The 20,685-nt window shown below is 42.7% G+C and overlaps 1 protein-coding gene across 11 annotated transcripts in view; it reads left to right on the forward strand.

The window, feature by feature from the left end:
• tnrc18 (trinucleotide repeat containing 18) overlaps positions 1 to 9,364 on the forward strand; it is a 179,791-nt gene extending 170,427 nt beyond the window's left edge. For all 11 annotated transcript variants that reach the window (XM_087997943.1, XM_087997941.1, XM_087997949.1 and 8 more), the window contains 2 exons: positions 1,629 to 1,865; positions 3,932 to 9,364. In XM_087997943.1, the coding sequence (XP_087854069.1) occupies positions 1,629 to 1,865; positions 3,932 to 4,138 (444 nt within the window). In that variant the 3' untranslated portion in view covers positions 4,139 to 9,364. The remainder of the gene's footprint in view (positions 1 to 1,628; positions 1,866 to 3,931) is intronic.
• Positions 9,365 to 20,685: the final 11,321 nt, after the last annotated feature.

Here is a 20,685-nt window from a genome sequence, read left to right on the forward strand (position 1 = left end):
TTAGTTCTTAGGGCTAAAGGGATTAAAGAGTATGAGGAAAAGACAAGAGCAAGTTACTGAGTTGAATGGTCAGCCATGTTTATATTGAACTCTGGAGGAGGTTTGAAGGGCCAAATGGCCTCCTCCTGTTCCTAGTTTGTAATCTATGTTTAACTCTCAGCATTTACCTCTATTTCTTTCAAAGGCTTTTCTAGTTTCCACTTAAATATAGTTATCTAATTTGTTTCACCTACTCTCTGTGAAAGTGAGATCCACATTTTCATCACTGTCAGGATAAAGCTGTTTACTCTGTGTTGCTATGGGATTTCCTGGCCGTCACCTTTTATCCACGGCCTGGAATTGTGCCCTCCCCCACAAGTGGTACAGGGTGAGGAGGGGACCCACAAAGTTGTGGCATCCTTGTTCCTGTGAAATCTGAGTGCATTTAAAGTTCGAAGTATGAGATGACCTGCTTTTCAGGGTTCCACCAATAAAGCAACAGTGCTAAAACTTGGCCTTTGCAAATCTCCAGGTCCACAAACTTCAAAGCAGATCAAACCATGAGTACAAAATGTAAGCACAAATTGAAAAGAACTTTACTTAATCCTCCGAGAGCGTTTCGTTGTAGTTTGTGGGCTGGATCTTCCTAAACAGGACCGCAGCTTGAACAGTTCTGGTCTCAACGAAATTCCACATTAGTTAATTAGCCACATATAATCTACGAAACAAAAACAGAAAATTGCTGGAAAAGCTCAGCAGGTCTGGCAGCACCTGTGGAGAGAAATCGAGAGTTAACAGGTTGAGTGACCCAAAGTTTTGAGGAAAGATCATTGGACCTGAAACGTCAACTCTTGATTTCTCTTCACAGATGCTGCTGGACCTGCTGAGTTTTTCCAGCAATTTCTGTTCTTGTTTCTGGTCTACAGCATCTGCAATTCTTTCAGTTTTATTTAATACACAAAGCACTTGTTTGAGGTCAGCAGGTTGTAGTTCGTTGTGACAAACATAAGGAATTTAACAGACAGGATCAGACTTGCTCCATCCGAATTCTGAGTTCGGATTAATTGTTCCTTTTTCTGTGATTCGCCTGTAGTCTCACGGCAAGTTTGTCACACTCAGGGGATTAACAGCAACTGCTTACTACATCACAGCATTTTTCTAGACAACTTCAGAAAAACTTGGGAGGGAAAAGGACTCAACTCTAGTTTACAGAGCAAATTGACTTTATTTTTAAAAAGGATTCTAGTTTATTTTTGTAGAACTTGAATTGGATTGGCAGCTGCTCAGAGAATCTCAGTCTATCTATCTGCACTGTCTGTTGAGTGCCTGCATTTGTTCAAGGAGTTACATATTAATGGAGATCTTTTCACCCAGTCCAGTATTCATAGATCACTCTGCACAAGCATTTGTTGCCATTAATAACAAAGTCTGAAAAGAAAGACTTTGTTGTATTTGCATTTACAATATTTGAGTACAGTGCAGTCAAAACTCACTAGTAACCCCGCTTACACCTTAATGAATTCAAGAAACTAGCCCATTTAAGTATCCTTACATTTCATATCTATGCCTCTTCAGTCAATGACTATGTGTTGTTGCTGCACCATCTACCGTTTGTGGGCAATGATTAACATCCTTCATTCTTTCTATAGAGGAGAGGAATGAAGGGAAAAGCAAAGAAGCTCTTCTACAAAGCGATTGTCAGAGGCAAAGAAATCATTCGCCTGGGGGACTGCGCCGTCTTCCTCTCTGCTGGCCGCCCCAACCTTCCATACATTGGCAGGATTCAAAGCATGTGGGAGTCCTGGGGTAACAACATGGTGGTCCGGGTCAAATGGTTCTACCACCCAGAAGAGACCAACCTGGCCAAAAAACTCAACAATGGCAAGGTAAGTTTGGAAAGCAATCTTTGGTCTATTTCAGACATGGACCTTTAACCCATTCATACATCTGAGTGTAGCTCAGATATTGCCTTGTGCTCTCCCATCTAATGAACAGAGTCCAAAATTGGAATGAATATTACAAATAACAAGCAACTCATTTCTTTTTCCTGATTATATTCTGACTCCAGAGTTCAGATTAGCAGGGCAGGCGTTGTTATCTGACTGTTACTTGTCATATTTTTACTCATCTTTTGGTTTAGCTTGTCAAACCTCATTCCTTTTTGGAACCTATTATCAAGCAACTGTGTAGCTCCCATTTAACCAGTTATAAAAGGCTGAAGATGTTTTATCCTCCCTACCAACTTGTTTAGTCCTGTTTTACAGGGTTCTGCCTGTCACTCCTCCTCATAGCAGCTACTGTACTAGGCTGCGGTTCTTTGTGAGACCACTTGGTCTCAGTTGTATTCCAGCATCTTGCATAATTGGCCACTAATTGTTATTCATTAATGATCAATGGTAATGAGTGTTGCTCTTCGCTTTTGGTGTCAGAAGCCATGACAAGCAATATAAATCTGATCTTCCTCCAACATCCAGACATCCATCTCCGCCACAGAACACTGCATAGCAATTCTTACCGTACCTGACCTGAAAGTGCTGATGCCAACTGTGGTGTCCTTATTGTCTCAGGATTGGCACCAGTTGGGCTTCTCTCTCTCTCACTCTCTCACACACACACACACTTCACCTATTCACTGGATGTTAACCTCCTGGGCCACTGGGACAGCCTCATGTTTACCCTCATTTTTCAGACTCTAAGCAGAGTTCTCTACAAGAGCCCCAAAATGCCACACAGGAAATATACCAACAGCCATATTGGGGGCAGACAAATAAGATACTTTCCAATACTTCTTTATATGTGTACAAAAGGAGACTGACAAGACCTCCTTGCAAAGAGCAGAGTGGCAGCTCGATATGTTTGCCTTTTCTGTATCTTGACTTTGAGCTATTTCATAGAACAGAATCCCAATAGTGTGGGAGCAGGCCATTCATCCCATTGAGTCCACACCTATCCTCCCATCCCTGTAATCCTGCATATCCCATGGCTAATTCACATGACCTGCACATCTTTGGGCTGTGGGAGGAAACCGGAGCACCCAGAAGAAACCCACGCAGAAAGAGGGAGAATGTGCAAATGCCACACGGACAGTCACCCGAGGCTGGAATCGCACCCCCAGGTGGCTGGTGCTGTGAGGCAGCGGTGCTGACCACAGAGCCACCCCTGGGGAACTAAGCTCCAAGGCCCCATACCCCATGAGCCTCTGATCTCACAGGGCACTGACCGTTTCTCCTTCTCTCAAAACTGGCATTACCAAATCCCTGGGCCATTTCATGTCACAGTCCGGAATGTGGTAGGATCCAACTTGATGGATTATTCATAAAATCATAGAACCCCTACAATTTGGAAACAGGTCCTTTGGCCCAACAAGTCCACACCAAACATCCGTAGAGTAACGCACCCATATCCATTCCGCTACTCTATTACACTACATTTACCCCTGACTAATGTACCTAACCTACACATCCTTGAACGCTGTGAACAACTTAGCATGGCTAATCCACCTTGGACTGTGGGAGGAAACTGAAGCACCCAGATGAAACCCACACAGGCACAGGGAGAATGTGCAAACTCCACACAGACAGTCGCCTAAGGCTGGAATCGAACCCGAGTCCCTGACGCTGTGAGGCGACAGTGCTAATCACTGAGCCACCATGCTGCCCTCTTCAGGTGCAAGCTGCTGTGCATCACATAAAAGTGGTGCAATTTAAAATGATTGCACCTGATGTCGAGACAGGTTTTGATTTCTTTTTCAGTTGTTTTAGTGTATACAAGAGTCACCAAGCTCCTTTGCACACATTGTCCATATCTAGTGTAAAAGCAAAATACCGATGGGTTGTCTACGTTTGTGGAATAGTGTATTCATAACCAACATGGATACAATGGGGGGAGTGTCAAATGGCTGCCATCCGCCCGGTATGAGTCTGTGATATTGTTCCTTCTCTTGCCCCCTCAGCGTGCTTTGTACCAATCTTCACACATAGACGAAAACGATGTCCAGACCATCTCCCACAAGTGTCAGGTGGTCAACCTTGACCAGTATGAGCTGATGGCCAAGACCAAGAAATACCAGGATAGCGAGGACTTGTACCACTTGGCTGGAACCTATGAGCCAACCACAGGTATGATCTTCAACACGGACGGTGTGCCCATCATCTGTTAAAGTACACAAGAAGGGTTGAGTGGCAACAACAATCCGAGGCCTTCCAGGGAAAATTAAGTAAGGAGGGAACGAAGCATTGGAACTTCCCAGGAGAGGCGACCATGGCTTTCCCTCTTCCGGTCCAGAGTTTTGTTTCTCTTGCCAGAGCGGGCCTTCAGCAGTGCAGGGAAAGTTCGCTGACCTGCGTTCATAACCAGCAAGACTCTCCGCAGGCACAGACTAGAACGGTTTATGCACTTAATAAGAGTGAATAGGATGACGTCATTTTCCTGTCTGGTCGGACCGTTTTTGGGTCACTCGGACTATGCTCCCAGGGTGGGTGGCCACTGCCTGCTAATTGACGTCACGTTTGAATGCAAGAAGGTCAAAGGCCTCCGTTCCACTTATGGTTGAAGAACATCGCCTGTGTTTTTTCGAGCATGTTGACAAGAGAGAAACAGAAGTTTTAGAACAGATACTATATTATTGTATTTTTCTACAGCACAGATCGATTACTTCCTTCTCAGCCTCACTTGCTTCAACTGGGGCCAGGGAAGCACTTTTATGTACAGTTGTCAAAACGGTCTACTCATGTCCTGTATCAAATAGCTGAATGGAGTCTTTTCTAATGATTGTGAAATATGACCTATCAGAAATATGAGAGAGTTAAGCTCTATTTATAGCTCGTGAGATCAATGAACTCTTCCAGGGATGGACAGTTGTAAATTCACAGTGAACTCGAACAGTATTTTGCCAAGGTGACGACTAAGCAAGGAAACCATAGCGTTGATGGAGAGCACTTATTTCACTGCCGAATGCCTTCTAAGGAGAGGGGATCACCGACAATCGAGAGTGAAGAGAGAGATTTTCACATTGTATTTGTGTACATAGATACTTATATGTGTTGTACAGACAATTACAACTAACCTTTGAATGCCACTCGCAGTTCACTCCATATTGGTATTAACTGCAGAGATTCACGTAAAGCCTCTTTTGCAGGGAAAATATGCGACCACTTGCACTTGAATCCACGTCAGTGGAGCTACAGTATACTTCATGTATTGGGAGCCTAGTGCACTCTGGGAATGTGTCCTCCTTGAGCATCTCGCTAGACATGTTCCCACAATGCACTGCACCACTGAGCATCCTCAGTGGAGACAGCTGACCTTTGTGCCCAGAAGTATTCAAACTACATCAAATCCCCCACTAAAAGGATTATCTGTGGCTCAGAATCGATTGGAATTTAGAACATGTCTAAAACTAAATATTGCAGGAGCTTATGTTGAATAACATGAACAAAATTGTAATGCATCAGAAGGTATCTCTGTTGAACAAGTTTGTCTTTTTAAAGCCGTTCAGATATTACCATAAGATGCTCACTGGTGCCTAACATCATTAATCAAAGTCATTTAATCTTTTGCAGTTACAAAATTCAGGCAATGCCTTGATTTTCAGTGGGATGCACAGCTAAGATTGTTTTAGCAGCAAAAGCAAAATGTGGCAAGGATTTTTGACACTTGTCACTTTTGACCAGTCCTTAATTGAAAATAGAAATCAAATTATTTTGCCATTCTTCTCCATGCCACAGTAAGCTGCTCTGAAATGATTCACCCTGAAACATTTTGATTTTCATTGTCATGGTATCTTACTCCAAAAGCTGAATGGTTTGATCTTTTTAACTATACACAAGGTGTTGGAAACAGCAGTGGGCCTGACGATAGGTCTGTAAAAAGGCAAAACTTATTTACACCTGACACAAAAAAAACCAAACTGTCTGAGCTTTCGGAACATGAGTTTTCAGTCACATTATTAGACAGACTGCTTTCTTAAAATGTAATGCACACTTGTCACTATAGCAACCAGTTCTTACGGTACAGCTATCATTTTGTTTCATCACCTTTTAATTAACCTGTAGATTCCCAAGGAATTGCAAATACAATTTTAATTAACACTGAGAAAGACAGTCTAGTTTTATGTGACTGGTGTTTGCTAATTTATTGCAGCTCTTCTGATCGCCTGTGTATCTTTTTTTTTAATTTGAATTCATCAGTGTTTTGCATCTCCAGTGGGGTTTTGTAAATGAAAAGCGTGTCAAGTAGTAGAAATAAAACAAACTTTTGTCAGAATTTTGAATTTTGAATTGGTGAAATAATTAATGAAATTATTTTCGGGCGTATTTCCAAAATAAAGGAAGGCAAGAGAGGCTGGGTAGGAGTACATTTTAGCCAGGCAGTGATGGAACATTGGATAGGAGGAACCAACCTTTATGTACTGCCTATTTTGTTTTCTCTCTCTATTTGAATTTACCTCAGTGCTTTCTAAGGTTCACAATACATTTGTTATCCATTGTGGTAATCTGCTTCATTGTTAGGTAACTACCAGGTTTAAATTGAAGTCCCTCAGTGCTGAGGATAAATCTGTTGTAAGGCAGAGTGCTAAAATTATTGAATCTGTCATGTGGCCAGCAAGACAAGCTTTTGAAGAATTGAATGTTCTGAAAGTGAAGCATTTTGGAATGACTCTGTTTAAACTTTAAAGCGCACGGTTGCTGGTCTATGAAATTGGGTTGTTTTGTATGTTATAGTTGGGTATCTGACTAGTGTTGTGTAACACTGGTCTAGTGCCCTCGTCCCACACTATTAGTTGTGGGCATGTGAGCAGTCTTGTCTAATAATATTTGGAAGGACTGGGATGGGGCAGGGGAGGAGTCAGTTTTAGCCTAACCTTAAGTGAAACTGACAAGATCAGCTGGTTTCCAGCCTGCTTGATTTCTGCTGTCTGATATCACCAGCAAGTGATATTGCATTGAATGAAAACTCAAGTCACCCTAGATCCTGCAGGAATCCCGTCCAATGGATTAGGAAAAAATTGACCCAAATATTTGTGCATGTTCAACTGTAGTTATCAGAAATCTGGGAAAAATGCAGATTGCATTCAGACTGTGGCTGAACAAAACCACAGGTCATATTTTAGGATGTAATCTCTTCATCAGTTGCTGAACCTGCAGCATTTACTGGTTTTCTTTGTTATCTCCCTATTGCCTGCTTCACCCAATCATACTGGAGTTTTTACTTTGACAACCAACACTTCCTTCTTAAGATAGACTCGAACTCATAAATTTGTCCATTCCAAATTCGTCAGGATGACAAATAACGAAAAGCTAAGGGATTGGCCATTCTGATAATATTATCACTTCACTCCTGGCATTGTATCCCTCAAGTCTGTCGCAACAGATCACACAGCATGTGGAAGTTTCGCACAATACCCTGTGCCACACTTCTTTATACAACTCCTGTTGGAAATAAATGGAAGCTTAGAATAGAGTTCATAATAGAATAAAGAATCCACAATCTGTGGATAAAATTGAGACATTATGAGTAAATCTTTAATTTTGAAGCTCTTGTAATTATATATGTTGTAAAATAATTCTAAAACAGTCTTGCAATTGGTGAGGCTTTAATGGATAAGAATTTTGCAGAATTCTTTTTTTTCCTTTTCAATTTACGTTCCTTCTCATGAGTGTTCCTGCTGTTCCGGTGCTTCCTTGTGGGCACTTGCCCAGATCTCGTTTCCTGTAAGTATCAGGGAGAATCCAGCAAAGTTTACTTCACAAAGTTGACACCAAGACTCATCTCAGTACAGGCAGAGACATGTCCCACTTAGGCACCGGGCCAACAACTGTTGGAACTTTTCGCTTCCATGCGAGTGGCAGACTTAGGCATCAGGAAGCTGGCACCTTAACAGCTGTACGCAGCTGCTAAACCGAGAGCGGGCAACCATTTCAGCAGTACTACCCACTGGTGTTGAACACAACTTCATTCTAAACACTACCCACACTTGTCAGCTGGAGTATTTCAATTTAAACCACCATTGTTTCTAACATTGCTTCAGAGCCCTGCTGTTCAGTCACAAGTGTATGTTCCATAACTGACTCTTACTGCAATAAGGACACTGCAGATTAATGTCAAGGGAAGCTGGCTGCAGATGGCCCAAAAAAGGGTCAATGTATAATCTGCCACCTTGTTTAACTAAAAACACTATTCTTTAGGAATATGCTAAGAATGAAGAATAAGCTATGTATTTTGTTTTGCAATGGCATCACAAGTTCTGAGATCATTTCGCTGAGGTTAAACAGAAAGATTTGTATTTCCTCGTTTCTTTCAACTGATCAAGATAACTGTACAGTTTCGGGCTGATGGGTGTCATGTAGCAGTTTCCCTGAGACAAGTGACAATATCTTCCACGATATTTCACTAGCTCTCAGGCACTTTGGGAGGTGAGTGAAAGCCACCAGAGAAATCCAGGATTTTTCAAAAATAAGGATTTCTAAATGATTTAGAGCTGGTGCTGTGGCGGGGTAAAATAAGCAGGCGTTTCCCCATTGGATCTGGCCCACTTCAACCTGAGAGGTACATGCTGGGCATTAAGGGGAAAATAATGACCTTAGCCGAATGCAAAACTTGTGATGTCCGCACACACTTTTTTTTCCCAAGGTAATACATGATGAGCTATCCAAATGCAACTGTCACCTCTTACCACCAGTGATTTCTGGCATTGTGTATGGATTTGAACAAGAAAATCGTTTAAAATGACACTTTAAATCCATGCTATAACCAGCTCCTGCTATAATGTGGAGAATTGTACCAATATTGTAACGAGCCACTTATTTTATTTGAAGAAAGGAGCATTGTAACAATATGATTTTACACAAATGTACCGCTATCCCCTTTCAAAAACAAAACCTCCTCAGTTGTAAAAGTGCAATACTGTTGACTGACTGGATTCTGTAAAGTAGCTGCTAGTGGAAGATTAAAGATTTTTTGTAATTTTGATTACCATGAAAATAGAAAAACAAAGAGCAGGGCAGGAGGCTGGTCCACCTTGAGACCTTGTTCCATGGACTTCCATTAACAGTCAGTGTGTTCTGTTATGTGTAAAACAGTTTTAAAGAAAAACAATAGTTAAAAGGGGTTTAAAAAAATTATTTTGGAAATTTAAAAAGAAAAGCATCAAAACATTTTGTAAATGAGCTGTCGGGGGTCGGGAGGGGGTCATGTTTTGATTCTGTGTGTATAAACATTTAATCTTGCGTGTGTAAGGGGAAACACTGATAGTGTATAAAACTCACTTATGTGGAACTTTTTAATTGATACTTCAGAGTTTTACAAAATGTTCCTTTTGAAGCATTTTAGTAACTCAGATTTTTATACTTTATTCATCAATAAACTGAATATTAAAAAAAAACCATTTGATCGGTGTGAGTTTGAATTCTGCAATGCTTTTATTAAGCAGCAAAGCTGGGGAGAAATTGATCCTACATGTCTCAGGTAATTAATTTCCACTTGATGCAATTAGATAAAAATTCCAGGAGTTGAGCTATAGTCACACAGCGATTGCCAGCATTAATTTGATAAAGCTGGTGGATGCTTTTAAAATGGAGTGATGTGAGGTAAATGCACTAAACCAGGGAAAATTAAGCTGTTGGTTGTGGAACTGTGGGCTTATATTTGTAGATGTTGGAGAGATATGTATTCTGGTATATTCCTACTACTCTCTCTCGAACTCTTCACTACCGCACAGTTCCAGTTACTAACAGTGGATATATTTTCAATAGCAGGATGACAAATGAGATGAAGTGGATAGCACAGCCAGTGGCCATTGAGCCCACTCTGCTATCCAATGGCTTTTATGGCTGTGCTCCAATTTTTCACCTTGCTCCATTGAATCCCTCACCCTCCAACACACATTGCTATCCATCTTGGAAAAGACGTGAGGCCTCAACATTTCACCTCTGCTCTGTAGTACAGCTGGGAAGAAGTGACCCGGCTGATTGTTTTCTCAGCCTCTTGTTTTAGGATTGACACCTCTGGTTTCACGTATACCTGAAGGCGTCGTCCTGGGAACAGTCTGGACCTGACCACACAATCGTCTACTGTAGTGTCCTACTTAACCTCAAGGTGAACTTCCAACCATTACCTCCTCTTTATCTCCTCCATTGTATTGCCTGTCTCCATCTCTGCCTCGCCTCAGCTGGTACGACAATCCTCATCCTTGCCTCTACTATCCAGACATCATTATTCTCTTCAGCTCCTCACAGTTGCTACCCTCCCTAAGATTGAGTGTGTTCAAATCTTTGCTGTCCAAGAACTAGTTCCCTTCCCATCTGCCATTAACCCAGCACCATGAGGTTTGTTGACTGTTTTGGCTCCTGTCTGTGCAAAGCCTCCATTTTACAATTCTAATGCCTGTTTCCTTTTCCCTCTCCCTATCTCTGAAACTTCCTCAGGTCTGATTGAACTCCTCAAATTCTCATCGCTCCACTATTGGTGACCATGTTTTCAGCTGCTATAGCCCAAAGCATAGAATTCCTTGTTTAAACCTCACTTTTGTCATTTCCACATATCTGTCATCTGACAGAATATCACAGTAATTTCTCATTCTCATCACAGCACATGACACGGAGTCCTGTTCAAACAGTGAAGGTGCTATGCAAATGCTTGTAATATAAATATGATAAATGTTCCTTTATCAACTGGTTGAGGAAGCACTACAAAGGCTGTATTCTGAAAGGTACTGGATTGCTTGACAGCATTTGCACATTTACCTACAGATTAGTATGTTACAACTATCCAAGTTGTATGGTGACTCAGTGATTAACACTGCTGCCTCACAGCACCAGGTTTGATTCCAGCCTGTCTGTGTGGAGTTTGCACATTCTCCCCGTGTCTGTGTGGGCTTCCTCCAGTTTCCTTCCACAGTCCAAAGATGTGCAGGTCAGGGTGAATTGGCCATGCTAAATTGCCCATAGTGTTAGGTGCTTTAGTCAGAGGGAAAGTGGGTCTGGGTGGTTACTCTTCAGAGGGTTGGAGTGGACTTGTTGGGCCGAAGGGCCTGGTTCCACACTGTAGAGGTAATCTAATATATAAAAGCACTTCCTGTTGACTTCTGGGTCCTCTCTGTTTATCTGTTTTCTGCTTCCTGCTTGGAGATTCCAGTTTAGGATCTAAATTCATCATTAAGAACTTTTACATCCAAGTGACAGGGCTTTTATATTCCAAGTAGATAAAGTGTAGAGCGAGGTGTTGGTGATGGTTGGCAGGAATGGGGTGTTGTACTAGTGACTGCATGGGCCAGGAGTGGCATTGTGTATGGGTTGTGTTGGAAGAAATCGTTGGACAGTAAAATGGAGCTGGTAGATTTCCAACAAGGCTTTTCAGTCACGTGTATCTCAAGTTGCCAACTCCAGTCAGATGTATTCTTAGAGATTTTAACCTATGATCTCTCACCTCTCACTACCATCATCCAACAACCTGTTCTACGGAAGCGTCACTCGAACTGAAAGGTTAACTCTGATTTCTCTCCACAGATGCTGCCAGACCTGCTGAGATTTTCCAGCAATTCCTGTTTTCGTTTCCGACTTAGGGCATCCACAGTTCTTTCGGTTTTTAACCTGTTTCTTAATCTCCCATAAGAAATAAGATGGACCTCACAGCCTCAGGGACCCGAGTTCGATTCCTGCCTCGAGTGACTGTCTGTGTGGAGTTTGCATATTCTCCCCATGTCTGCGTGGGTTTCCTCAGAGTGCTCTAGTTTCCTCCCACAATCCAAAGATATGAAGGTTAGGTGGATTAGCCATGCTATATTATCCATAATGTTCAGGGATATGTAGGTTAGATGCATTTGTCAGGGGTAAATGTTGGGTAATAGGGTAGGAGGAATGGGTCTGGGTGGGATACTCTTCGGAGGGTCTGTGGGACTTGTTAGGCTGAATGGCCTGTTTCCATACTGTAGGGATTCTATTCTATGAAAATACATAGAAAATGGAAAGGAAAAGCTCACATCTGCCTGTGTATCCCTTGGTGATCTGTTTTCTCTCTTGGATTGCTGAAAGCAGTGCCTTTAATTCCTGGTGACTCCAGGGTCATCCCAGAGGCTTGGCAACCTGGTGTGTGCCTGTTGGATGGGCCTGACCTCTTTGAGGAGCCTGCCGACTGACAAGTCTCTGGTGACACCTGTCGCCAGTGCTCCATGAGCCAAACTGATGAAAGACTCAGCCGGAGATGGATAACGGCAGCTGATCAAAGTGGAAAGGCCTGTCGTGTCGAGACTATCAGCTCCTAAGCTGATGAAAAGTATATCAGGAGCCGTCAGAATGTCAGGCATCCCTGGGGCCAAGCCTCTCGACCATGAAGGACACCTTCCTGCCAGAAGTCGTGTCTGTGTTCTTCCATTTCACTGCGGTTGTACATCGAATCATCCCTGGGGAAGGCTCAATTCACTGCTGTCTCCTCAAAGATCTTTTCCCTGACAGGCTAAGCATTCCTGGCATTTCTTTTTGATTCCCTGCTTTCGATGGTCTTATCCTGAATCTTCCATGTGCTCCTGGTCAGCATTCATTCCGTGGCAATCAAAGGCACTCCCATTCTGTCTCAACGCTAGACACTCCCTCATGCTCTGAGGACAAGTATCATTTAACAGAGGTGTTCAAAATCGTCAAGGATTTTGATGAAGTGAACAAGGAGAAACCGTTTTCAGGAGCTGAAGAGTCAGTAACTAGAGAACACTGATATAATATATATGATGCAAGGAGCAGAAGTAATCTAAGGATAATATTTTTAATACATGCATTGGATTTTATCATGTTCTTCTATTTTTTGCAAACTTACCAATCACACAACAAGGATTGGTAAAGAATAAAATGGGTTCTTTCGTTGAAAGTAGGACCGTAGACATGGTAACTGGAAGGTTATGTCAGCACATTTCACTCATAGACCTGCAACTTTATTCAGTTTACAAAGTCATGTGATTATACATCACTTCCTGTTTTGTGACGGACAGCAGTTTAAGAAACAAAAACAGAAGTTGCTGGAAAAGCTCAGCAGGTCTGTCAGCATCTGTGGAGAGAGAAATCAGAGTTAAAATTTCAGGTTGAGTGACCCTTCCTTAGTTGACTCGCCAGACCTGCAGAGCTTTTCCAGCAATTTCTGTATTTGTTTCTGATTTACAGCATCTGCAGTTCTTATGGGGTTTTGTTTAGCAATTTAACACACGCTCTCCAAAAGGTACATGCACATCACAACAGTTGCAATCTGGATTACAAAGCCTGAAAAGGTGGTGAAATGAGGTTGAGTGTCAACTTTCAAAAGGGAATTGGATAAATATTTCTGAGTGGAGTTGATATGCAGGGCTGTAGAAAATGAAGGACGAACTATCAATAACATACTTCTTCCAAAGAGCCAGTAAAGTGTGCTAAACAGCTGCCTTCTGCGTTTTATTTCCCCACCCCGTCCCTGAGATAAGATATGTTTAAACAATGGTTGCTAACTTTCTCCTAAATGGTTAAGGGACCCAGGAATTCTTTGTTGCCAAAGATTTCCATTCAGATCCCTAACTTTAATAACAGACTGAGTTCGTCTAATTCCATTGCCTTCCTGCTTAGGAAGACCGCTGATGGTCAAACCCATTGGGAAGGCAGATTGGTCTAAGGAGAAAGACGGTACCTCTCATTAAGTGACTTCTCTTCTCTCTTGTTAGTAGCCACTTGAGGAAGTTGGGGCAGAGAGTATCAGTTGTTTCTCTCCACCATAGCAGGGCCCCATTCTCACTTCCTGGCAAATGAAGTAAATAAGAAAGATTCCTGGGTTGGGATGAGTGACCTGGTTAGGAGGGACTGGGAAGGCAAAGCTAGTTGTGGCCATTCTGTGGCCGCCCAGAATAATATAAAATGGCAGCATACTCCGGAAAACATACCCTGGACTTGGCAGTGTTTGGGGCCAATATTAATGTCCAATCATAGATGGGAAATTAACAGCAGGAGTAAATATAGAAATATAGAAACATTAAGGAATGCATACTGAATATGGGACTGCTGCTATCTTTTGGGTACTGTGTTGTGAGGCTTACATATAATTGTCTTCCAGAAACATAGAACATAGAACGCAGAACAGTACAGCACAGTACAGGCCCTTTGGCCCTTGAAGACACACCAACCTTTTATCCTACTCTAAGATCAAACTAACCTACATAACCTTCAGTTTACTATCATCCATGTGCCTATCCAAGAGTCGCTTAAATGTCTCTAATGTATCTGACTCTACTACAATTGCTGGCAGTGCATTCCATGCACCCACCAGTCCCTTTGTAAAGAATCTACCTCTGACATCTCCCCTAAACCTTCCTGCAATCACCTTAACATTATGCCCCCTCATTTCCGCTCTGGGAAAAGGTCTCTGGCTGTTTGCTCTATGTCTTTCATCATCTTGTACACCTCTATCAAGTCACTTTTCACCCTTCTTCACTCCAATGAGAAAAGCCCTAGCTCCCTCAACCTTTCTTTATAAGACATGCCGTCCAGTCCTGGCAGCATCCTGGTAAATCTCCTCTGCACCCTCTCTAAAGCTTCCACATCCTTCCTGTAATGAGCCAACCAGAATTGAATGCAATATTCCAAGTTTGGTCAAACCAGGGCTTTGTACAGCTGCAGCATAACCTCGCAGCTCTTAAACTCAATCTCCTTGCTAGTGAGAGCCAACACACCATATGCCTTCTTCACAAGCCTATCAACTTGGGTGGCAACTTTGAGGGATCTATGGACATAGACCCCAAGACCCTCTGTTCCTCCACACTGCCAAGAATCCTGCCTTTAACCCTGTAATCTGCATTCAAATTCAATCTTTCAAAATGAATAACTTCACACTTTTCCAGGATGAGCTCCATCTGCCACTTCTTAGCCCAGCTCTACATCCTGTCAATGTCCCGTTACAACCTACAACAATCCTCCACACTATCCACAACTCCACCAACCCTCGTGTCATCAGCAAAATTACTAACCCACTTCTTCATCCAAGTCATTTGTAAAAATCACTAAAAGCAGAGATCCCAGAACAGATCCTTGCAGAACACCACTGGACATCAAGCTCCAGGCTGAACACTCTCCACCTACTACCACCCTCTGTCTTCTATGGGCCAGCCAATTCTGTATCCAGACAGCCAAATTTCCCTGTATCCCATGCCTCCTTACATTCTGAATGAGCCTACTAGGGGGAACCTTATCAAACGCATTGCTAAAATCCATATACACCACATCCACCGCTCTACCTTCATCAATGTGTTTTATCACATCCTCAAAGAATTCAATAAGGCTTGTGAGCCATGACCAGCCCCTCACAAAACCATACTGACTGACTACCTCTAATCAAGCTATGCTTTTCCAAATGATCATAGATCCTGTCTCTCAGAATCCTGTCCAATAATTCCCCCACCACTGACATAAGACTGACTGGTCTGTAATTCCCAGGATTATCCCTATTCCCTTTTTTGTAAAAGGGAATAACATTTACCACCCCCCAATCATCTGGTACTACTCCAGTGGATAGTGAGGATGCAAAGATCATCGCCAAAGGCACAGCAATCTCTTCCCTCGTTTCCTGTAGTAACCTTGGTATATCCCGTCTGGCCCAGCGAACTGTTCTATCCTCATCATATTTAGCAGTGAATAGAGCAAGGAGCTGCCAGGTTTATCAGGCTTAAACATTTTATAAAGCACTCCTTGTGGGACAAGAGGAATACGAATATCCACCAAGTTAAACCTGACATCATCTCCACAACACCTGCCAAACATTACCCCCTCAAGCAAGATGTAGCTGTTGAGGCTCCCAATCCAATCTGATCAACTAGATGCCCCATGTCTCCCTGTACCAAGCACTAACCTGCTCTACACGGCCCTCTCTGCATTCGAGCTTCGATCTTTCCACCTCCTCGCTTTCATTCCCTCCTCACTCCTTACAAAGCTGTAATCTCACCCAATTACTTGGGACTGTCCCACAGCTGAAGCCTTGTGTAGCTAACTTTCCTACTGTTTTGCTAGCTCGGATGTGAAATCCTTTAGTCATGTTCAGCAGCACCTCCTAGATCTTAGGATTTCTGTGTTACCCTCCCCCTATTGTCGAACTCTCTTCACCAATCTCTCTGGATCTATTTATTTCTTAACAATGTTGTCAGTTGAGGCATTGGGAGATGCTAGTGAATCAACACTTTATTAAAACTGCATGAAACTTTCTTCGTAATAACTTTTTGCTTATCTGTGATAATCTGTAGCTGCAAGTAATGGAAATTCTATAATAAATCCGTGGAACAGGTAGGATTCATAAATCTATCAAACCTCCCATTTATGACTGTGTGGATATCTTGATTGTTTTATTGTTTAATATTGCATACAAAATATTCCCTCATTTCAGTAAAAAAATAAAAGCCAACCTTGCAATGTGAATCTTGTAGGTCACTTATCTTGAATCACTTAATTTTATTTGACATGAAGCAGATGTCTGCAGAAACAAATTAACAAATTGAGATTAAAACAGCAAAGTGATGACTAAATAGTGATAAAGAAATTTTGATTTTGCACAGCACTTTCCATGACTTCAAAATTCTCCAAAGCACTATGCAATAAAGTGAATACTTATGAAATGTATTTGCTGTCCCAGCATACAAAACACAGCAGCCAATGTGTGTACAGCAATTGCACATAAATGGCAAGGTGATAATGTCCATTTAATCTGTTGGTCAAGGGATCCATAATCGGCCAGAGGGTATTGTGTAGCTCAGTTGTCGGAGCGGCTGGTTTGCAATGCAGAGTAATGCCAATAGCAAGGGTTCAATGTCTGCACTGGCTGATGCTATCACCCTCTTTCTCAACCTCTCTACCCCCGCCTGAGGTGTGGTTACTCTCAGGTTAAACTGCCACCAGCCGTCTCCCCAATAACAGAGTAGTCCTATGGCCTGCTGTGACTATGGCAACTTTAACCTTTTACATATTGACCAGGCCATGGGAATAATACTTCAGTTTGTCTTTGAAATAGAGCCATGGGATCTTTCATCTCCATTGACAGGGTCAAAAGGATTAAGAAAACAGGCCTCAATTGAATATAATCACCAAAACACAACTTCAGTGTCAGTCCAGACATTCAGTTTTAGCGGTGGCACTTGAACTCACAATAATGCAACCACTGAGCCATCTATAAACATCTATACAACAGTTACACTTTCCAAACCTTTAGGAAAATCAATAACCAGTTTATGTGGTCTAGGGCCATCACTGAAATGCCTTGCTAAGTCACTGCTTTCCACAATGTCTAACACGTAAATCAATCACGTAAAATATATATTTTAGCCAGTGCCCATCTTGTTTAAACCTCTCTCCACTGCTGTCTCTGCAGTCCATCTCCTCATAGGTCACGAGACACAGCAGGAGGTCAGGGAGCTCTGAGTTGCTATGTACAGGGTTAGTCTTTAAAGGAACAATTTGTTAATCTTCAGGAGATATGATGGTAAATGCTTTCCATTCGAAGACAAAGCCATCAGACTGAGCAGGGCCTCACGTGGATGGTTGCTGGTCCTTGCGTCAGTCTGGTGCTTCCGTCCCCTGTCCTTCTCCATTCACCATTTAGCAGCATTTAGTGTGGGTCTCACATCCCACCATTCATTTCAGGTGCTCAAACTGGCTCTCTCATGCCAGCCCTTGTTAGAGAGTGCCCCCCCCAGAGGCAACTTGTTAATTGCACTGCCGAGATCATGCCTGCTGCTCCGCCTCTGTGATCCCTGCACATGCAAATCATTGTGATATTGGGATTGGCACACTAGGGATGAATCTCAGACCCACGTCCCATCTTCCTTCTTTCACAACAAGTCTGATCTGACTGGCACAGCAAGATATTGAATGCTGGACTGGTGCAGTGGGACAATGGTTATTGTTAGGACATCAAAGGAGTAGAAACTGTTTACAATGGCAGGCGCATGTCCTCCAGGAATGTTGGAATGATAATGGCAAAACAAATGACACCTGGTCTTCAAGAAGTTAAGAATGGTGGCTCAGTGGTTAGCACAGCTGCCTCCCATCACCAGGGACCTAGGTTTGATTGCAGCCATAGGTGACTGATGGACTTTCAACATGTTCCCCGTTTCTCCAAGGGATGCCTTTCACAGTCCAAAGATGTATATTTTGAATGGATTGACCATGCCAAATTACCCGTTGTGCCCAGCGAGTACAGGCTAGGTGGTTAGCTATGGTAAGTGGAGTTGGCGGGGAGAAAACGAGCCTGGGCGGGATGCTCTTCAAGGAGTTGGTGTAGATTTGATGGGCCAAATGGCAACTATCTAAACTGTAGGGAATCCATGAACTCAGTCTATACCGAGTTGACATCAGTTCAAGTGGCGTTTGTGCAATGAGCTTCTGAAGGACAGTATCCAGGTTGCCATTGTCTCCTGTATTTTGAACAGGTAGAAGCGGTGGATGGACATTAATCAGATAAATGCTTCGAGGAATCATCACAGCCATGATGAACCATTTTTCACCTTGTGTGCTGTCTGAGTCAACAATTTGAATGAACTGAAATAAATTAGCAAGTGAGGAATCTGTACCAAGTTTCCTTCTTTCCCATTTGGCCAATCCTTTGCTGCCCATGGCATCTCCTCACAACAACCTGAGCTGCAGTAACCTTAGCTTCAAAAACTGGGATTCAAACATCAGCAGAAGGAGTGGGAGAGAGGCGTAGGTAAAGTTCCTGGACAAGATGAAGGCAGGAAGATGAATCTAGGAGAAACACCCATATTATAGAGGAGGAAGTGCTGAATGCCTTGAAACACATAAAAGTGGATAAATCCTCTAGACCTGATCAGGTGTACCCGAGAACTCTGTGGGAAGCTAGGGAAGTAATTGCTGGGCCCTTGCAGAGATATTTGTATCATCGATAGTCACAGGTGAGGTGCCGGAAGACTGGAGGTTGGCTAACGTGGTGCCACTATTTAAGAAAAGTGGTAAGGACAAGCCAGGGAACTATAGACTGCTGAGCCTGACATCAGTGGTGGGCAAATTGTTCGAGGGAATCCTTAGGGATAGGATTTATATGTATTTGGAAAGGCAAGGACTGATTAGAGATAGTACACATGGCTTTGTGTGGGGGAAATCATGTCTCACAAACTTGATTGAGTTTTTTAAGAAGTAACAAAGACAAGTAATAAGAGCAGAGTGGTAGACATGATCTATATGGACTTCAGTAAGGCATTCGACAATATTACTCATGGAAGACTGGTTAACAAGGTTAGATCTCATAGAATAGAGAGAGAACTATTCATTTGGATACAGAACTGACTTGAAGGAAGAAGACAGAGGGTGGTGGTGGAGAGTTGTTTTTCAGACTGGAAGCCTGTGACCAGCGGAGTGCCACAAGGATCGGTGCTGGGTCCACTACTTTTCATAATTTATATAAATGATTTGGACGTAAACATAAGAGGTATAGTCAATAAGTTTGCAGATGACACAAAATTGGAGGTGTAGTGGACAGCGAAGAAGGTTACCTCAGATTACAACAGGATCTTTATCAGATGGGCTAACGGGCTGAGAAGTGGCAGATGGGGTTTAATTTAGATAAATGCGAGGTGTTGCATTTTGGAAAGGCAAATCAGAGCAGGACTTATACACTTAATGGTAAGGTCCTGGGGAGTGTTGCTGAACAAAGAGACCTTGGAGTGCAGGTTCATAGCTCCTTGAAAGCAGAGTCGCAGCTAGATAGGATAGTGAAGAAGGAATCTGGTATGCTCTCCTTTATTAGTCAGAACATAGAATATAAGAGTTGGGAGGTCATGTTGTGGCTGTACAGGACATCGGTTAGGCTACTTTGGGAATACTGCGTGCAATTCTGGTCTCCCTCCTGTCTGAAGGATGTTGTGAAGCTTGAAAGAGTTCAGAAAAGATTACATGGATGTTGCCAGGGTTGGAGGATTTGAGCTATAGGGAGAGGCTGAATAAGCTGGGCTGTTTTCTCTGGAGTGTTGGAGGCTAAGGGGTGACTTTGTAGAGATTTATAAAATCATGAGGGGCATGGATAGGGTAAATAGACAAAAGTCTTTTCCCTGGGGTGGGGGAGTCCAGAATTAGAGGGCATAGGTTTAGGGTGAAGAACAAAGAACAAAAAAAATTTACAGCCCAGGAACAGGCCCTTCAGCCCTCCAAGCTTGAGCCGATCCAAATCCACTGTCTAAACCTGTCGCCTAATTCCTAAGCATCTGTATCCCTTTGCTCCCCACCTACTCATGCATCTGTCAGGACGCATCTTAAATAAATCTACCATACCTGCCTCTACTACCTCTGCTGGCAACGCGTTCCAGGCACCTACCACCCTCTGTGTAAAGTACTTGCTGCATGTATCCCCCTTAAACTTTTCACCTCTTACTTTGAAAACATGACCTCTCATTATTGAATCCTTCACCCTTGGAAAAAGCTTATCTCTATCTACCCTGTCTATACCCTTCATGATTTTGTAGACCTCAATCAGGTCCCCCCTCAATCTCCTTTTTTCGAATGAAAACAATCCTAACCTACTCAACCTCTCTTCATAGCTAGCACTTTCCATACCAGGCAACATCCTCGTAAACCCTCTCTGCACCCTCTCCAAAGTGTCCACATCCTTCTGGTAATGTGGCAACCAGAGCTGTACACAGTATTCTAAGTGCGGCTGAACCAATGTCTTGTACAATTTTAACATGAAATGCCATCTCTTATACTCAATACCCTG

The sequence above is a fragment of the Chiloscyllium plagiosum genome, unplaced genomic scaffold (genome assembly GCF_037043375.1).
Source record: "Chiloscyllium plagiosum isolate Xiang-an unplaced genomic scaffold, Cpla_swu_hap1 HiC_scaffold_20, whole genome shotgun sequence".
Classification (NCBI taxonomy): domain Eukaryota; kingdom Metazoa; phylum Chordata; class Chondrichthyes; order Orectolobiformes; family Hemiscylliidae; genus Chiloscyllium; species Chiloscyllium plagiosum.